This window comes from Macaca fascicularis, chromosome 3, assembly GCF_037993035.2.
Source record: "Macaca fascicularis isolate 582-1 chromosome 3, T2T-MFA8v1.1".
NCBI lineage: Eukaryota > Metazoa > Chordata > Mammalia > Primates > Cercopithecidae > Macaca > Macaca fascicularis.
In genome coordinates, this window is record NC_088377.1 from 137,364,168 (window position 1) to 137,381,371 (window position 17,204).

The 17,204-nt window shown below is 32.2% G+C and overlaps 1 protein-coding gene across 2 annotated transcripts in view; it reads left to right on the top strand.

Annotated features, from left to right (window-relative positions):
• Positions 1 to 17,204, top strand: part of SEMA3A (semaphorin 3A) — a 534,862-nt gene that overhangs the window by 486,574 nt on the left and 31,084 nt on the right. For both annotated transcript variants that reach the window (XM_005550353.5, XM_005550356.5), the window contains 5 exons: positions 2,349 to 2,463; positions 2,555 to 2,624; positions 5,813 to 5,957; positions 7,741 to 7,960; positions 11,243 to 11,334. In XM_005550353.5, the coding sequence (XP_005550410.2) occupies positions 2,349 to 2,463; positions 2,555 to 2,624; positions 5,813 to 5,957; positions 7,741 to 7,960; positions 11,243 to 11,334 (642 nt within the window). The remainder of the gene's footprint in view (positions 1 to 2,348; positions 2,464 to 2,554; positions 2,625 to 5,812; positions 5,958 to 7,740; positions 7,961 to 11,242; positions 11,335 to 17,204) is intronic.

Consider the following 17,204-nt stretch of genomic DNA (forward strand, 5'->3'; position numbering starts at 1 on the left):
GCCCCCTTTGACCTCCCAAAGCGTTGGGATTACAGGCGTGAGCCACCGCGCTCGGCCTACCTTGTAAGTTTTGAATAAATATTTGTTGTTGGAAGATGTGAAGTATTCATTTAAGAGAGAAAAACATGAAAGCTCGTTTGTACAAACTGATTGTAGCATCCTATGTACACATATACACACAGCACACACACAAACACCCATACAAAAACAATTTTGAAGCTGTGAGCTTTACCTATCTGAGGTATTTCACTCATTGTATGGCTTAATGTCAAATGTAATATTGCATTATACTGTTAGATACATGGAAAAAAAATTGCTCAACAAACATAGATTAATTAGTATCATCAGTGTGAAAATACAATAGTGCCATTTGTTTCCCTCTATGGTGCATAGTGCAGTATTTATGCAATATGAAAAAGTTAACTGTTAGTATATATTAAAGCACCCTTCAAATAAAGAAAATCATAAGCCACATTCCATGATCATCTTAAAATTGAATTCTGTCTTTTGAAGAAAGCATCCTGAAATTTTAAAAATCTGTTTCTTTCTATGTGTGACCTGTTACCCCAATATGATCTAATTATTATCTCTAGTGTATTCAATTACTAAAAAATTAAAAGTTTTCAATACTTGAAAACATACAAATAACATGTGAAGTGAGATTTTTTTCTCTACAAAAAACATGTCATATTTAAAAGCACTACTTTCAAGGCTTAAAAAAATCTTTAAGGTGTATAAAAGTATATAAACAAAATATAAATCAGTTTTACTCTAAAGGAGCATGTTCTCTCAATATATGTACATAAATATCATTTTTGAAAACTATAGTTTCTAGTAAACACCTACCACAATAATAGAATTTATTACTATGCTTAGGTTAAATCAGTTTTCTTCAAGGTGAGAAGCCTTTCAAAATGTTTTCTCTGGAATGAGTTTCCTTTATTAAGGGTTATTCAAATATTTTCTCAACGTGTTGTTTGTAAAACATAAATTGCTTCAACTCCTTCAGCTTATGAAATATTTGATGCTAGCATGCTTTTGTCTGAGATCTATTTTTTGTATGGGTATTTAAGGCATATGTTTTTCATGCATTCTTTAAATACTCACTGAATGCCTACTGTGTACAAGCACTGGCTGTGAACCCGCCTATGTTGGTAAGATCTCAATGCACAGTAGGAAGGAGACAGAGCATTATACCAAAACAAAACGAATTCATTCATTGCAGAGTAGAAAGGAAAGTTAAGTGATTTTTAAGATTCTCTTATTTATTTTAATAGACAATAAAAATTGTATATATTTACTGTGTGCAATATGACGTTTTAAAATGTGTAGGCATTGTGAAATAGCTAGATCATGCTAATCAATATGCATTATCTCACATACTTATAATTCTTCATGGTGAGGACACTTAAAATCTACTCTTTTCACAAATTTCCATAATATAATTCATTGTTATTAATTAAAGTCATGATGTTGTACAATAGATCTCTTAAACTCATTTCTTCTATCTAAGTGAAATTTTGTATCTTGGACCAAATCTCTTCATCCCTCCCCCAAAGCCCCTGGTAACCACCGCTCTACTCTCTGAATCTTTGGGTTCAGCTTCCTATATTCTACATATAAGTGAGGTCACGTGGTATCTGTCTTTCCGTGCTTATCTCATTTCTCTTAACATAATGTCCCCCGGTTTATTCATGTTGACTCAAATGACAAGATTTTCTTCTTCTTGATTTTTATTTTTAAACTGTAAATTGATAATTATGACTACATAAATTTATGATTACAAAGCAATGTTATGATTTATGAATATAATGTGGAATAATTAAATCAACTAGTTAACACACCCATCACCTCAAATACTTATTTTTTGTGGTGAGAACATTTGAAATTTACTCTCTTACTATGATTTTGAAATGTATAATACATTATTATTTATGATACCACATTGTGCAACATATCTCAAAGAGAAAACTGTTTCTTCCACTTATCTACTTGATTTCCTTTGTTTTAAGGCTGAATTGTAGACCATTGTGTAAATGGACTACAATTTCTTTATCCATTGATCTGTAGATGAACATGAATTGATTTTATAAGTAATCCCTTGAATAAATAAAGGAACTACTCACAATAAATATCCCTTAAAAAGTCAAAAAAACTTGAGGGAATGATTTGACCACAAATGTAACAATAAGTGATAGCTACCTATATCTGGTCATTTAAAATGATTGGGAACTTTTAAAACATGAATAACTGTATTTTATGTTTGTCTGAAGATACGAAGAAAACAGAAATATTTGATATTATCATTTGCATTCACAGTGCCTAATACTAGTGTTCCCTTCTTTCAGAATGACTTTGGAGGGCACAGAAGTCTGGTGAATAAATGGACAACATTCCTCAAAGCTCGTTTGATTTGCTCAGTGCCAGGTCCAAATGGCATTGACACTCATTTTGATGAACTGCGTAAGAAGCTAGTGTTTATGTATAGAGAATATTTGTTCAGACTTTGCCATTCCATAAAAAAGCAACTTTCTCCAATTTTGTTTTTAAACAGAGGATGTATTCCTAATGAACTTTAAAGATCCTAAAAACCCAATTGTATATGGAGTGTTTACAACTTCCAGGTAAACAACTTTTTAACTACCTTATAGAAACTTCATGTTATTTAGGGGGTACCCAAGTACCCATAATTTGTGAAAGTATATTTTTGAAAGACAAGTGTTGCTTTAACCTTTGAACTGTTGTGTATTCTTGGGTGACTGAAAGAAGTTATGATCTATGTAGATGTTTGTTTTTTAAATGAATTTTAGACAAAAAATCATCATTGTAATGATGTGAATGTGTTATGGTGAAACAGTTTGAAATGGTTATGTCATCTTATGCATATCTTTGACTTTAAACCTTGAATAAAATGTAAGATATTATAGAGATGGAAGTCTGAGGTTTGGGAAGAGTTTGTAGGGATACAAATTAAGGATGGAAAAATTAATTTAAATTTGTTGAAAATATGACGGAAACAATTCTCTGTCTCTTGATCTCTGTCACTTTAGTCAATTGCTAATGAACGAGCTAAGAGAAAAGCTCATCAGCAATTGCACTGAAAGTCCTATCTTTGACCAGATGATTAGTATGGGAATCTGGGGACAAAATACATCTAGAAATGTCAAAACAGTTCATGGTTCTTCCCAGTATGTCTATTCCACAGATGGGATATTTGCTACGCTTTTCTTTGGTCTTTAAACCTTTAACCCTAGAACTAAACTAGAAATGTATATGTTTGGAGAAAGTTGATTGTTTACAAAAAAAATTTTTAATTGCCTTTAGGTAATTAAAAAAATTATTAATACAATCATCACCTCTCAACCTTTAAGATTGTGTGAAACTTAATACAGCAATTGAAGACCCTTTGCGTAGTATAAATAGTTTTAAAACTTTTTAAGTCAGTAAATAGATTATCTTTGTAAAAAAATCTACTTTTTTTTTTCTGAGACTCCATTTGGTTTTTTATTATCTACCTTGTAACACAGATTTTAAAATAATCATGTAAAAAGACATAAAATAAACAAACAGAAACCTTCAGCATTACAGCACTAGGGTTACATTATAACCACATAAAAAGACAATAAAAACAAACAAGAATCTTCAGCATTACAGCACATAATAAAAACAAACAAAAACCTTCAGTGTTACAGCATGATTTTTTTATTATTATTTTTTATTTTTTGGAACCAGTGTCAAACTCAAACTTAATTTCCTTGTCCTTTTATCCCCTTTTATCCCTGCCCTGCTTTTCCTGCTCTTTCTCTACTGGCTCCTTCCCTTCTTCTTTCCCCTTCTTCTTCCTCTTTTTCTCTCTCTTCCTCTTGCCTCCTTCCCTCTTTCCTCACACTTCTCCTTTTCCTATTTTTCATGGTCCCCAAGTCTCTTGCTGTCAATTAAGCAGAGATTATTTCCCTCCAGACTATTACATTCAGTATAAAGTTCACGTTATACTGTACGTGTATACATGTACATTTGAAAGAAATACATGTACATTTACATGCATATAAAGAAGGATCTGCATTGGGATGTGGACGAAATGTTAAAAGAAAAATAATTTAAAATCAAAAGTCAGAACAAGTACTGCAAGTAACTTTGATAGTAAAGAAAATGATTAACTGCAATGTCCAACACTGTTTTATTCTGTGACTATTAAAGCCACTACAAATTGCTTGGATGTTTTACTCAATAATTTTTAAAAATCACATAAAAATTAAGAAATCTGTATGTCTAAAACTATTTGAAGTTCTTCATACCTAAATAATATTTCTTCCCTTTGGAAAAAAAAAAAAACAGAATGACTAAGCTATAGAACTTAAGAGACTCAAACAAATATTAATCCATTTCTTCTGGTTCCTCACTGCTTAGTGCAGTGGCTCAAATTTAAGTCTCTCCTAGAGAGCATGATAAAATTCAGATTCCTAGGCCTTGCCTCCAGAGTTTCTGACTCAATAGAAATTAAATGCGATCTAAGAATGTGCAGTTCACACAAGTACCCAGGTGATGCCCGTGCCATTTGCCACCTTCTGAGAGCTAGAGATAAAATAATTTCACCTCTTTATTTCAATAGAATGGATATTTGTATGTGAGTCTTAATAGCTACATATCATATTCCTTAAGTATTTCGATGATAGCTGATTTAATCAAAGATAAGCAAAGTAAAGAACAACGGAAAGGGGATATATAACCCAAACATTACACGGTGTGATGTATCAAGTATGCACTATTTGCTATTTGTTCTGCTATGAAAATGTTACCAAATTCTATAAGTATTTATTGAGGTTTACTCTCTGAAATGCCATATGATATATAATTCAGGTAGCCGAAAAGAAGCCAGGCATGGTCTCTTCCCTCATGAAGCTTAGAGTCTATGAAACGCTGTCTATATGCGGCAGTTTCCAATAATAAACTGTAGAGAGCACATGTTGTTCATTCAGTCTGATTTATATGTAATTTTCAAGGGGGAAAGTTTGGTTAAAAGATAAGCATTCCATATTTTAAATGTGCACAACTGTTTAATATCTTTGCATAAATACATTACTCAAGCCGCATTTCTATAAGCCTAATAAAATGGAAAATTGTGGCAATTCAGTGGCTTGCTTCCAGTTTACCTGATTTTTTGTTTAGCGAACAAAATTTTTGTTTAGTGAAATGATGAGTATAATTGCTGTAATTATCCACTTTAATTGAGTGAAATAGGTACTAACATAATTATTTTCTGTGTTAGAAAGAGCTGATTTTAAGTGTCTTCACAAGAATCAACTTCCTACTTGATCTAATACTTTTGGGAATTTAAAAATAATATAATGTGACACATCATTTGACACTATTTTTTGTACTAGTTTCAGCCTACAAAGTGAGTTCTTAAACATTCTTGCTAATTTAAAAGTTTCCTGGGTTCTGTAATAATGCTTGAGACTTAATCTACATTTTTAAAAATTTCCCCATGATATTAAAATTACATATTCATTTATAGCTTATATGTATTTGTTTTTCCTATCAAAACCTAGTACTCTATGTTTCATATGAAGGCATATATTCTGAGTAGTAAAGCCATTTTCAGCTATGCCTTCTATTTTTAAGAAATCACATTTTTTTGTTCTTTTGTGTATTGTTAAATGCATATACGTGACTAGAAAAATCCTAAACATTATTGCTAACAATTTATATTTATATTTTAATAAATATCAAAAATGTAAGAACTCTGTATCAGTATTTCCCTTACCATTGTATAAAGATGAACATCTGTTTTTATTCTTGCTGTCTTGTTCAGTAACATTTTCAAGGGATCAGCCGTGTGTATGTATAGCATGAGTGATGTGAGAAGGGTGTTCCTCGGTCCATATGCCCACAGGGATGGACCCAACTATCAGTGGGTGCCTTATCAAGGAAGAGTCCCCTATCCACGGCCGGGAACTGTAAGTAGCTTAGGTGTTTATGAGATGAATATATTTCTGCCAAAGGCCAAAAAACAATGCAGTTACAGACAGATGTTAAATGTATCCTGTAATGTAAAAAAAAAGATTTCAAGGTTATAAATTAAAGCAAGACAAAGATTTTCCATGAGTGAATGAAATTTCACATTTAAAAACATGTTCTTTACAGATGTCTCTGCTTAAATTCAGTGTAAGATATAAATCTAAAATTATTAAATCTTATTTTAATTTTTGATCACACATTTCTAAATTTTTGCAAACTATTTTTTACATGGTAGTAGAGAAGTGCAGAAATAATTTTCAATCTCGTGAAAATACACTTTATCGTGTCTTCCAGGTTTTTACATAAATGGTTGATATTTCTATAACCTTAATTTTATAATTTACATACAAAACAAGAAATACAACCTCACATTCCTTAACTGTTGTATTGTTGTACTATTGTGCATCTATATACACATACATAGACATATATATGTGTGTATTTATATGTACTCCTCCCATTTCAAAACACATTCATTTTATTTCTCATGAATTATTAATCTTTTTCAAGCTAGTGGCAAAGACAATTGATTTCTCATTCTAAGCTCCTTGTAAGATCAAGAATCTCTCATAATTACATTTTAGCTCCCAAGCTTTTACATTAAATGGTAGAAATTACTTAAGTGTAAGACTAAAAGCAAGAGATTGGAGATATTGTACTCTATAAATGCTTGCACTGCATCAATAACTATAGTGAAAGGAGGTGGTGAAATCTTAATTTGTCATTTTTGTTGTATTGTCTTACACAGAGTGTTTACATCCAGAGGTGAGGTTATGCCAGTGCAAAACCAGCATCTTTCTGGCTGCTGGGGCCATTTTCTCTTCTGCTTGGTCATGACGTGCATTCTGATTGGTCACTTTTTGTGCAATGCAGATTGTTAAACACTTTGAATAACACTTTTCCTTATCACTGGGATTATTTTATTTATTACATTTCTTGATGGTACTTTTTTAGCATTATGTTAGAAACAAAACAATAAAGAATATATTTTTTTTCAGTTTGAAAAGAGAATTTGTATTTTAGCATGATGCCATAGTAAAAAGTTAAATGTATTCAATAAAATTATTCTGAGTATCTCTAATTCAAAGATTAATTGCATTTAGTTGTAGTATATTCCATTCATTATGTCAAATACTTCACCTATTTTACTAATAACACTCATGCTTGTGGCACTAATAGAGGCACCAAACTTCTCCTGTACACTGAATTCATTACATATATTTGTAATTTTGCCTAAGAATTAGTGACATAACTAAATCTCACTGAGAATTAAGATATATTTGGGAAATATATACTATATATTGCACTACTCTTTTCCTTTATTTTATTTTTGAGACAGATTCTTGTTCTATTGCTTAGGCTGCAGTGCAATGGCATGATCTCAGTTCACTGAAACCTCCGCCTCCCAGGTTCAAGCAATTCTCCTGCCTCAGCTTCCCAAGTAGCTGGGACTACAGGCATGCACCATCACGCCCAGCTAATTTTTGTATTTTTAGTACAAATGGGGTTTCACCATGTTAGGCCAGGCTGGTCTGGAACTCCTGGCCTCAAGTGATCCACCTGCCTCGGCCTCCCAAAGTGCTAGGATTACAGGTGTGAGCTATCATACCTGGCCTGAACTGCTATTTTAAGTAGAACCATTGAGGCCATGTGTTATTATATGATGTACAGTTATGTTTATTAGATTTTAATCAAAGGATACTGTTCTCTTTATCATAATAGTGTCCCAGCAAAACATTTGGTGGTTTTGACTCTACAAAGGACCTACCTGATGATGTTATAACCTTTGCAAGAAGTCATCCAGCCATGTACAATCCAGTGTTTCCTATAAACAATCGCCCAATAATGATCAAAACGGATGTAAATTATCAATTTACACAAATTGTAGTAGACCGAGTGGATGCAGAAGATGGACAGTATGATGTTATGTTTATCGGAACAGGTAAATTTTTAAATTTCAACTGTAAACTTTTTTCCAGAACACTATGTTTAAATGATTAAGTAAAGTTGATCTTTGAACATCACAGGGGTTGGGGTGCCAACTCTCTGTGCAATTGAAAATCCACATGTAACTTTTGATTTCCCCAAAACTTAATTACTAATGGCCTACTGTTGACTGGAAGCCTTACCTATAACATAAACAGTTGATTAGCTTCACATATTGTATGTCATATGTATTAGAGATTGTATTCCTACAATAAAATAAGCTAGAGAAAAGGAAGTGTTCTGAAAATTATAGGGAAGAGAAAATATATTTAATATTCCTTAAGTGGAATTGGATCGCCATTGTCTTCCTGTTGAGTAGGTTAAAGAGAAGGTAGAGTAACAGTTGGCATTGCTCTCCCAAGGGTGGTAGGAGCAGATGAAAATTTGTATATAAGTGGACCCACACTGTTCAAATCCACGTTGTTCAATGTTCAAATGTATACTAAGAACTGAGGCCAGTTTCTATAGTTACCTTCAAGGTATAATTCACCTTTAATAAATAAGTAAATAACATGAATATTCTTTCATTTCAAATTTATTATCTTTTCAGACAAGCTGAGACATACTAATTTAAAATAAATTCCCTTTTCAGTGAAAAGTTGGTAAGTTTAATCAGGTAAAGCTAATGATTAGGTAAGCAATCAATATTTATAATTGCATCATAACTCTTCTGGCCAGTGGCTTTTTAGAACAAAGATATATTACTCAAGTTCTGCCTTAAATTCCCAAGACATTCAATAATAGTTTCAGAATATTAGTGCAAAATTATCTGAACTTTAAAATTACAATAGTGTGAACATCGTCTAGTAAATAAATGTTAGCAATAAAATTTTTCCAGTGTTTCTGCCATACAATGAAAAGAAAAAAAAAATTCATTAGAAAAACAACATAATTGATTCAAATAATTCTTAGATACATTTCTATGGACATTTAACAATTCATTTTACTAATTCCATAATTAGAAACAGACTTTTTCAGGTATATTTTAAGAATGAATTCCATTGTTATTATGATATATTATTTTATTTTGTTCCCTGCTCTTTTTAATAGTAAAGTCCTAGTTACAAATCTGATACTTGCTACTTAGGGTCAGATTCCAAGGTAATAAATTTCTAGTCTCCATTAACGCTGTTAACTGACATAAATCAATGGGGAACAGAGTGAGTGCTCCACTGAAACCTTGTATAATAACATTTATTTTCCCTTAGTGAGAAACAGAAAAAAAAAATTGCATTAACTACAGGGGAATGGCAACCATATAGTAAGTGCTTTAAAGACTTAAAGTTTTATAACAAAATTGTGAAATACTTATGTTATCAGGTGTAACAGTGTCAGGTTCTGAGCAATACATTAAAGTCCACTTTTATGAGTGAGAAAGTTTCTCTACCAAATAAAAGAATCTCAAGCAGACCCAGGGTTTCATAAAAGTCAATGAATTGCAAGTATCAATTTCTGGTTATAAATATCCTTAGAACATATAAGAAATAGTATTTCTCTCAGATAAATATTAGTTTATCATTCAACATCAAATTATAATTTCTTTTCTTTTCAGAGTAATTAAGTTTGTTCAGTCATGTCACACTTGCCTTTTCCTTCACCTCTGGCTTAAATGTATTGAGAAGTCTCTCACTGTCAAAGCAACAAAGCTTGCTTCCGGGTATTTGACCAAATAAACCTAATCATGAGCTTTTAATTCCTCTTGGACGCAACATGTCTTTAAAGGCACCAATTTCATGAGTGTGTTGACTGTCTGATGATTTGGATGTCTATCGGTCAGTACAGACCAGGGTCATCTGTCAGCAAAGTAAACTGATTACAGTAATTTTATCTTTTAACTAAGTTGCACATCATAGTATATAGATCCTAGTTGAGTAATCTGATTCAATTTGTGTGAAATTGTTTGAAATACTACTCAGTAAAACTTGATCTAGAAAAGAGATAAAGCTGTGTTTGGGTACCAGAGACCTGATCAGAGGCACTGAGTAGATTAACCTAATTTACCTTTAATCTTTAGTGTTATGAGTAGCCTAAGGTCCTGTAAATATAGAAGGATCTTCTTAAAAGTGTACTGTTTTTTGGTTTAACTTTACAAGGGATAAATTAGCAACCTTTCTTGATCTCGTATAACATATCGTGTTGGTTCTCTAAAAATAGTTATCAATGAATTATTTTTCTCATATAATTTATTCTTCGTTGACAAGATTTTCTTCACAATTACTTTGTTGAACTTGATTAAAAGGAACCAATTGAGGCCAACTAGATTTGATCAAGTTTAGTCAGAACTAGAAGGCTGAAGAGTACAATTTTTGAATTTAATAAGCCCCTGTTCCTCATTCCATCAAGGAACAGGAACATACTTGTAATACTGGAAAATTAATAACTTTTAAGCCCAACTTAAAATAAGAGTGACAACCCTTGTTATTAAAACAAGTTGTCTCTTTCAAAAATGCAAATTAGGAAAACAAATAAGGTTTGAAATCTCTATAAAATGTGTTCAATATTTTTATGCTTTTGGCTTCTGAATGATAAATTTCCTTAATGCTCTAAAATGGAATAACCAAAGTGTGCATTTTTGAAAGACCACAGCAATAAGTAATCCTAGGTGTTAACTTTGAGAAATCGGGTTATTGTCATTCATCACATAATGGCCATTGAGCCATCATTAGGAACTTCTAAGTACTAAAGACTTTTAGATGACAAGATGAGCAACCAGGGCTCTGAAGCTCTGACTACTTCCGTTGCTTGACAACATTCCTTGCATTTTTCATTTATATTGAGTCTTCATAGTAGGACTCTGATTTTGTAATAAAAGTGGAAGAACCTGTCATGACAAACTGATATTATTTTTAGGTTTTGTTTCAGAGACACCAGGCAATTAAGGAGATATTTTTAGAAATAATGAAAAGAATTGATCCAACCCAGGCAATCTCTGTAATAATTATTATATTTTTAAAAATGTATGCAGTCTCATGGTAAAACCTTCTTCAAGGCTTAACATATTTCTAAAAATTCAGTCTTTTATATTCCAAGTTTGTCTTTATAGTTTACCCTTATACTTTGTCTAACTGCAAGAAATGCATTCGAATATGTATTTTACTCGTGTTTTGACCAAAAAATAAATTAAAAGGAAGACTGATATCAAAGGTTCTTTGTCTGACAAATACATATTTCATTCATTAACACTAAACTCTGTTTAGATCTACTTAACTTGTGGTCTTCTCCCCTCTTTCTTTCAAAGATGTTGGGACCGTCCTTAAAGTAGTTTCAATTCCTAAGGAGACGTGGCATGATTTAGAAGAGGTTCTGCTGGAAGAAATGACAGTTTTTCGGGTGAGTGCTGCTTAATTTCAAGTGTCAACAAGTTCAGTTGTACGTCTTTCCCCCAGGACAGCTGCACACCGAACTTGGTATGGACAAGTAGTCTAGCATACATACCCTTCTAATTAGCTTGTCAATTAGAAAACCAGACACTAGTCAAAATAAACCTTGAAACTTTCAATGCTGGTTAAACCTAAAGATGTAAAGAAATATAGTTTTGGCTCATATTTTGTTTTCTCAATGATAAAATATATTATTTACATTTTATATTATTTATGTAAGTTACCTCAATGAACAAACTCTTCCGCACTCCTAAAATCTATTTTACACATGATAGTATAACTGAAATGATATGTAACTTCTATGAATGTACTAAAGGAAATACATTCAGAATGACAGAATAGTGAAGACATTTTAATCAATTTTTAGCTTATGTATGAATTATTTTATATTTTCTTAAAGAAATCATTTGTTAACAAAAGAAAATTTGAGAGATCTATATCACTGACAGTAAATTTGTTATAGATTCCTAGTCTACATGCTTAAGAAATGTACAGATATTAGTCCCATTATCCTGAATCACAGACAGCCCAGGGGAGTTGTATAGGGTTGGAGGAATGGGGGTACAGGTGAGAGGGGTGTTGGGTGGGTGAAGGGAAAGAGGAGAACTGGAGTAGTCTAACATATACCACATGTCTGTTATTCCTTTTGGGAAGTCAGCTAATAGAAATAGTTTAAATTGAAGCACATCTTGAGATGATTAATGACATATGATGGAAAAATATATGCCTGTAAATGTGTTATTTGAATTTTTTGATAAAAGAATAGAGCAAACATCTGTTGAGACATTTATAACCGCAAAAACAAACAAACAAACAAACAAACAAAAAACACCAAAACCGTGTATTAGAAGAAGTTGGTAGACAGAAAAATGAGAAAATATTGCATCTAGTCTGACAACTTCAAGTGATCTCATTTAGTCTTCAGGTGTCTGTGGTAGTTTACCTATGAAATGAATGGGCTTCATTAAAATTTTCAGTTGATTCAATATTTTAATGGTAAGCAGTTTTCCCAAGATGTCTTACCCCAATACTTTCATACCTATATACAATAAGTTATTCTTCCCTCTTCAGTAGTATTTTAAAGAAAAAATGAAGTATAATATGGAAAGCTTCTAATACATAGTCATTCAACTGGCATTATAATTAACACTGAAACATATAACTGGTGAATTGTAACATAGATGTTTTATGATAACAAGCTACACAATGTTCTACTGGAAAGGGTTTAGACTCTACACTCATATCTACATGACAAATCCATTTGGAACACTTAAACCATTCCTCTGAATTTCACCATCAGTAAAACAGTGAGCATAATACCTATTTCACCAGGACACTGGAAGACTTAGAAACACTGTAAGTCATGCATCAAAGACAATAACAGGCACTTAGCTCAAAATGTCATTGCTAATATAATTTTATTATTTTAGTTTAGCTAAACTGAAAATGAGCTACATTCCCAGTAGCCTTTCCTACTAATTCTTGGTTTAAGTCTTCAAAATAATAAAATAATCATAATTCTATTATGATTTTTACAATCAGGCACATTAGCCTTATTTATTTATAATAATTTGTATGCTAAAGTATCAAAGTGATCTAATTTATCAGTTCGGTATAGAATGATGACTAATCCTTATCAATCACCATGTCCCATAGGTTACCCCAATGAACAAACACATTGGTACTTTATCTTAGAAATTAAAAACAACAACAGCTAACAACTATCCAAATGGACTCTGTTTGGCCACTATAGAGTATGTTTAGATTTAGAAAACTATACGAGCACTCGGGGTGGATATATAAATTGCTGTCTTGTCTTTATTGTTACATCTCGAAAACCTAAAATGTCTTTTAAACCAACATGTATTAAATGAGTGAATTAATTAGTATTGATGAAAAAGTGAAATACAAGAAATTAAAGAATTTAAGGCCTTCTTCAAGGAGACGATGCTTAAAGTGAGGTGCCCAAGTATGAGAAAAATAAACTAGGAACAGTCACAAGTTATCATCCTGATTCTGCACGATATTATTCTCCAGTAGAAAACCTTTACCAACATATATTTGGAGACAAATTTTGCCACTACTGTTGTAAATGAAGTTACAGGAGACACTAAAATACGGTTATCTTAGTAATTTCTAATTTCCAGAATCTCTTACTTTTGCATTTGTCATGGTTCCTTTGCATATTTCCTTTCAGCTATAATACATTTTTAAAACAGGGTTCATTAACTAATTTCCACTGTAAATAAATGTATATTAGTAGATATGATGGGACTGGCACAATGCTAAATTCTGGTGATACAGAGATGAACACTATAAAACTGGTCTCTGACTTCATGCAGCTCAAAGACTATGATGTGTTATCAATCTCAGTTTCTACGACTTACTTTTCTACCTATTAATGCAATTACATTTTATTTTGTAGAATTGTATCATATCACGACATTGTAAAAATAAGGTTATTTTTTATTATTTAATTATTTTCTGATATTATGAATTAGAATGTGCATAATTTTGCAGTGATATTATATCTTAGTGAATTTTTATTATTTATATCTCCAGGGATTTTAAGTTTATATTTCACATCTTGGCTATGTTGTTTAGTACATTAATAAGAATTTTAATTTAAAAAGGTGTTAATTTAAACTGACCTACTAAAAGACTTTTAACAAAATTATGAAAATTATGAGATGTTGGAAATCATCAATCTTGCGAGTATAGTCATGCACTGCATAACAACATTATGGACAAGAATAAATCCCACATATGACAGTGGTCCCATAAGATTATAATGGGCCTAAAATTTCCTGTTGCCTAACATTTTCAATAGTTTACTTTCTGTTGTTATTTTACATTGTACTCCTTCTACTTATAAAAAAATTAATTATAAAACATCCTCAGGCAGATCGTTCAGGAGGTATTCCAGAACGTAGCATTGTTATTGTAGGAGATAATGTGTTATCTCCTATAATATAGAGATATCAAATATATGTGCTATTGACCCTGAGGTCCTTCATGGAGGTGAAAGACAGAGATATAGATAGATGATCCTTACCCTGTGTAGGCCTAGGCTAGTGTATGTGTTTATGTCTTCATTTTTAACAAAAGGAGTTTAAAAAGTAAAATAATAATAACAAATTTTAAATACAATAATAGTTCATAGAACAAGAATATAAGGAAAGAAAACATGTTGGGACAGGTGTATAATATGTGTTTTAAGCTACGTGTTTTTACACAAGAGTCAAAAAGTTTTAAAAATTCAATAGTTTATATTGTAAAAAATTTACAGAAAGCTAAGATTAATGTATTACTGAAGAAAGAAAAATGGTGACTACAAAGTCTACAGTGGTGTATAGCAATGTCCTAGGCCTTCACATTCACTCACCACTCACTGACTGACTTGACCAAAGCAACTGCCAGTCCTGCAAGCTCCATTCATGATAAATACCCTACACAGGTGTACCATTTTTAAATCTTTTCGACCATACATTTATTGTACCTTTTCTATGTTTAGATACACAAATACTATTGTATTATGATTGCCTAAAATATTCAGTACAGTAGCATGCTATACAGGTTTGTATCCTAGGAGCAACAGACTGTATCATCTAGCCTAGGTAGTAGGTAAGTGTACTTTATGATTTTTCATACAATGACAAAAATCACGTAATGATGTGTTTCTCAGAATGTATCTCTGTCATCAACCCATACATGATGGTACAAGTATTTAATATCTATTAGATTTTTTTTTTTTAGCTTTTTGCAGTTTCCAGAGAAATACATAACCGACTTATACCTTTGATAGCTATTAGATGACATTTGTGTAGCATTTAAGATATCATGCAGTGGCTCACGTCTGTAATTCCAGCACTTTGGGAGGCCGAGGTGGGCGAATCACGATGTCAGGAGTTCCAGACAAACCTGGCCAGGATGGTGAAACCCCATCTCTACTAAAAATGCAACAAATCGTCTGGGTGTAGTGGCGGGTGCCTGTAATTCCAGCTCCTCAGGAGACTGAGGCACAATAATAGTTTGAACCTGGGAGATGGAGATTGCAGTGAGCCAAGATTGCAACGCTGCACTCCAGCACTGGTGATGGAGTAAGACTCCATCTCAAAGAAAAAAAAAAATGTTTCATTATTATCAATCTGTAACAATTAGATGCAAATGAATACTATTGTGCTGGCATGGAAATGCTTGTTTCGGACTTTACAATTTTGGAAAGAGATTGTGCGTGAACAATATTCCTTTGATAGAAAACCATTTGAGTTCTCTTCTATAGTCTCTGCTATGCATTATTGTCATTATTATTTCTTTGGCACTCAAGTAGACAAAACATATTTGGGCAGAGTTTAGAGAAATATTTACTTTCAACATTCTATTCTATCAGGCAAAGTTCATACATATATTGTGGTCTAGCAATTGGAATATTTCACTGTCAAACTTTGTTTAATTTTACAGTGGGAAGGAAGAAAAACCCCACAACACATTAAAGCCATAGCTATATACAGTGAAATAAGCAGACAAATTTTACTGTTTCTTTGTTTCTATTTGAGCCATGTAAGGCAATCCATTTAAAATAAAATACTATAAAAAAGGTCAGGGATTATTTGACAAGGTAAATAGAAAAGTTAAAGATTTAGGGTAGTGGTAGTATCTGATATTCTTGGATTTTATTAAAGACATTTAATGATACCCAACCAGTTAATTTTACCATATTATCATCTTCACGAGACCATGTTCATTACGTGTTCTTGACAGAATGAATAACCAAACCTCATATAAATACATGAATTAAAACCAATACTACACCCATTCCCACTTTGAGGTTGGTTTCAGGAAAACACCCTGACTAATCACACATATTCCAGTGGTTTCAATTACATCCAATATGCTTTTATTTGGGGTGAAATCAAATCTCAATCAGAGTATAGAAAGAAAAATATTCCTTAGTAATGAACATTTTCATTTTTGAGTAAAATTTTTAATAAGTAATAAGAGGTGAAATAAAACTGGCATTGGTATAGGACTCTAAAAATGACTTTGATTTGCTATAAAATACCCTAAATGACATTAAAGTACTAAGAAACAAGCCTAATTCCAAAAATGATTTGCAATCATAAACCTGAATTTCAATCGTATTTATTATGTGATTCTGAACACGTTAAAGTCAATTGAGCCTCAATTTTTTCGTCTGACAATAAAGACTGTGATTATAAATACTTTTAAAAAGTGTTTTGTTTTAAAATTATGATTACTAGTAAAGGCTGGGTGCGGTGACTCATGCCTGTAATCCTGGCACTTTGGGAAGCCCAGGCGGGAGGATCACGAAGTCAGGAGTTTGACACCAGAGTGATTTTTCAACATGGTGAAACCCCGTCTCTACTACAAATACAAAAATTAGCTGAGCATGGTGGCGCATGCCTGTAGTCCCAGCTACTCAGGAGGCTGAGGCAGGAGAATCGCTTGAACCTGGGAGGTGGAGGTTTCAGTGAGCTGAGATCACACCACTGCACTCCAGCCTGGGCGACAGAGTGAAACTCCGTCTCAAAAAAAAAAAAAAAAAGATTACTAGTAAATTGTAGCTATTGTTAACTAGTTATACAAATGAAAATCTCTTTTAAAATGCTTGAAAATTCCATACATATACCTTGTTTTATAAAAATACTCAGAAGATACAAAAGCCTAATTTATGCTGATTTCTATTTAACTAGTCAGTTTGGGATTTTCTTTCCAGTACAATCAAAGAGGGTTTAGTTTTGAAACTGAAAGTTTATATCAAGTTGCAATGCTCTTAGGACAGTGGGCTTTATTTATAGT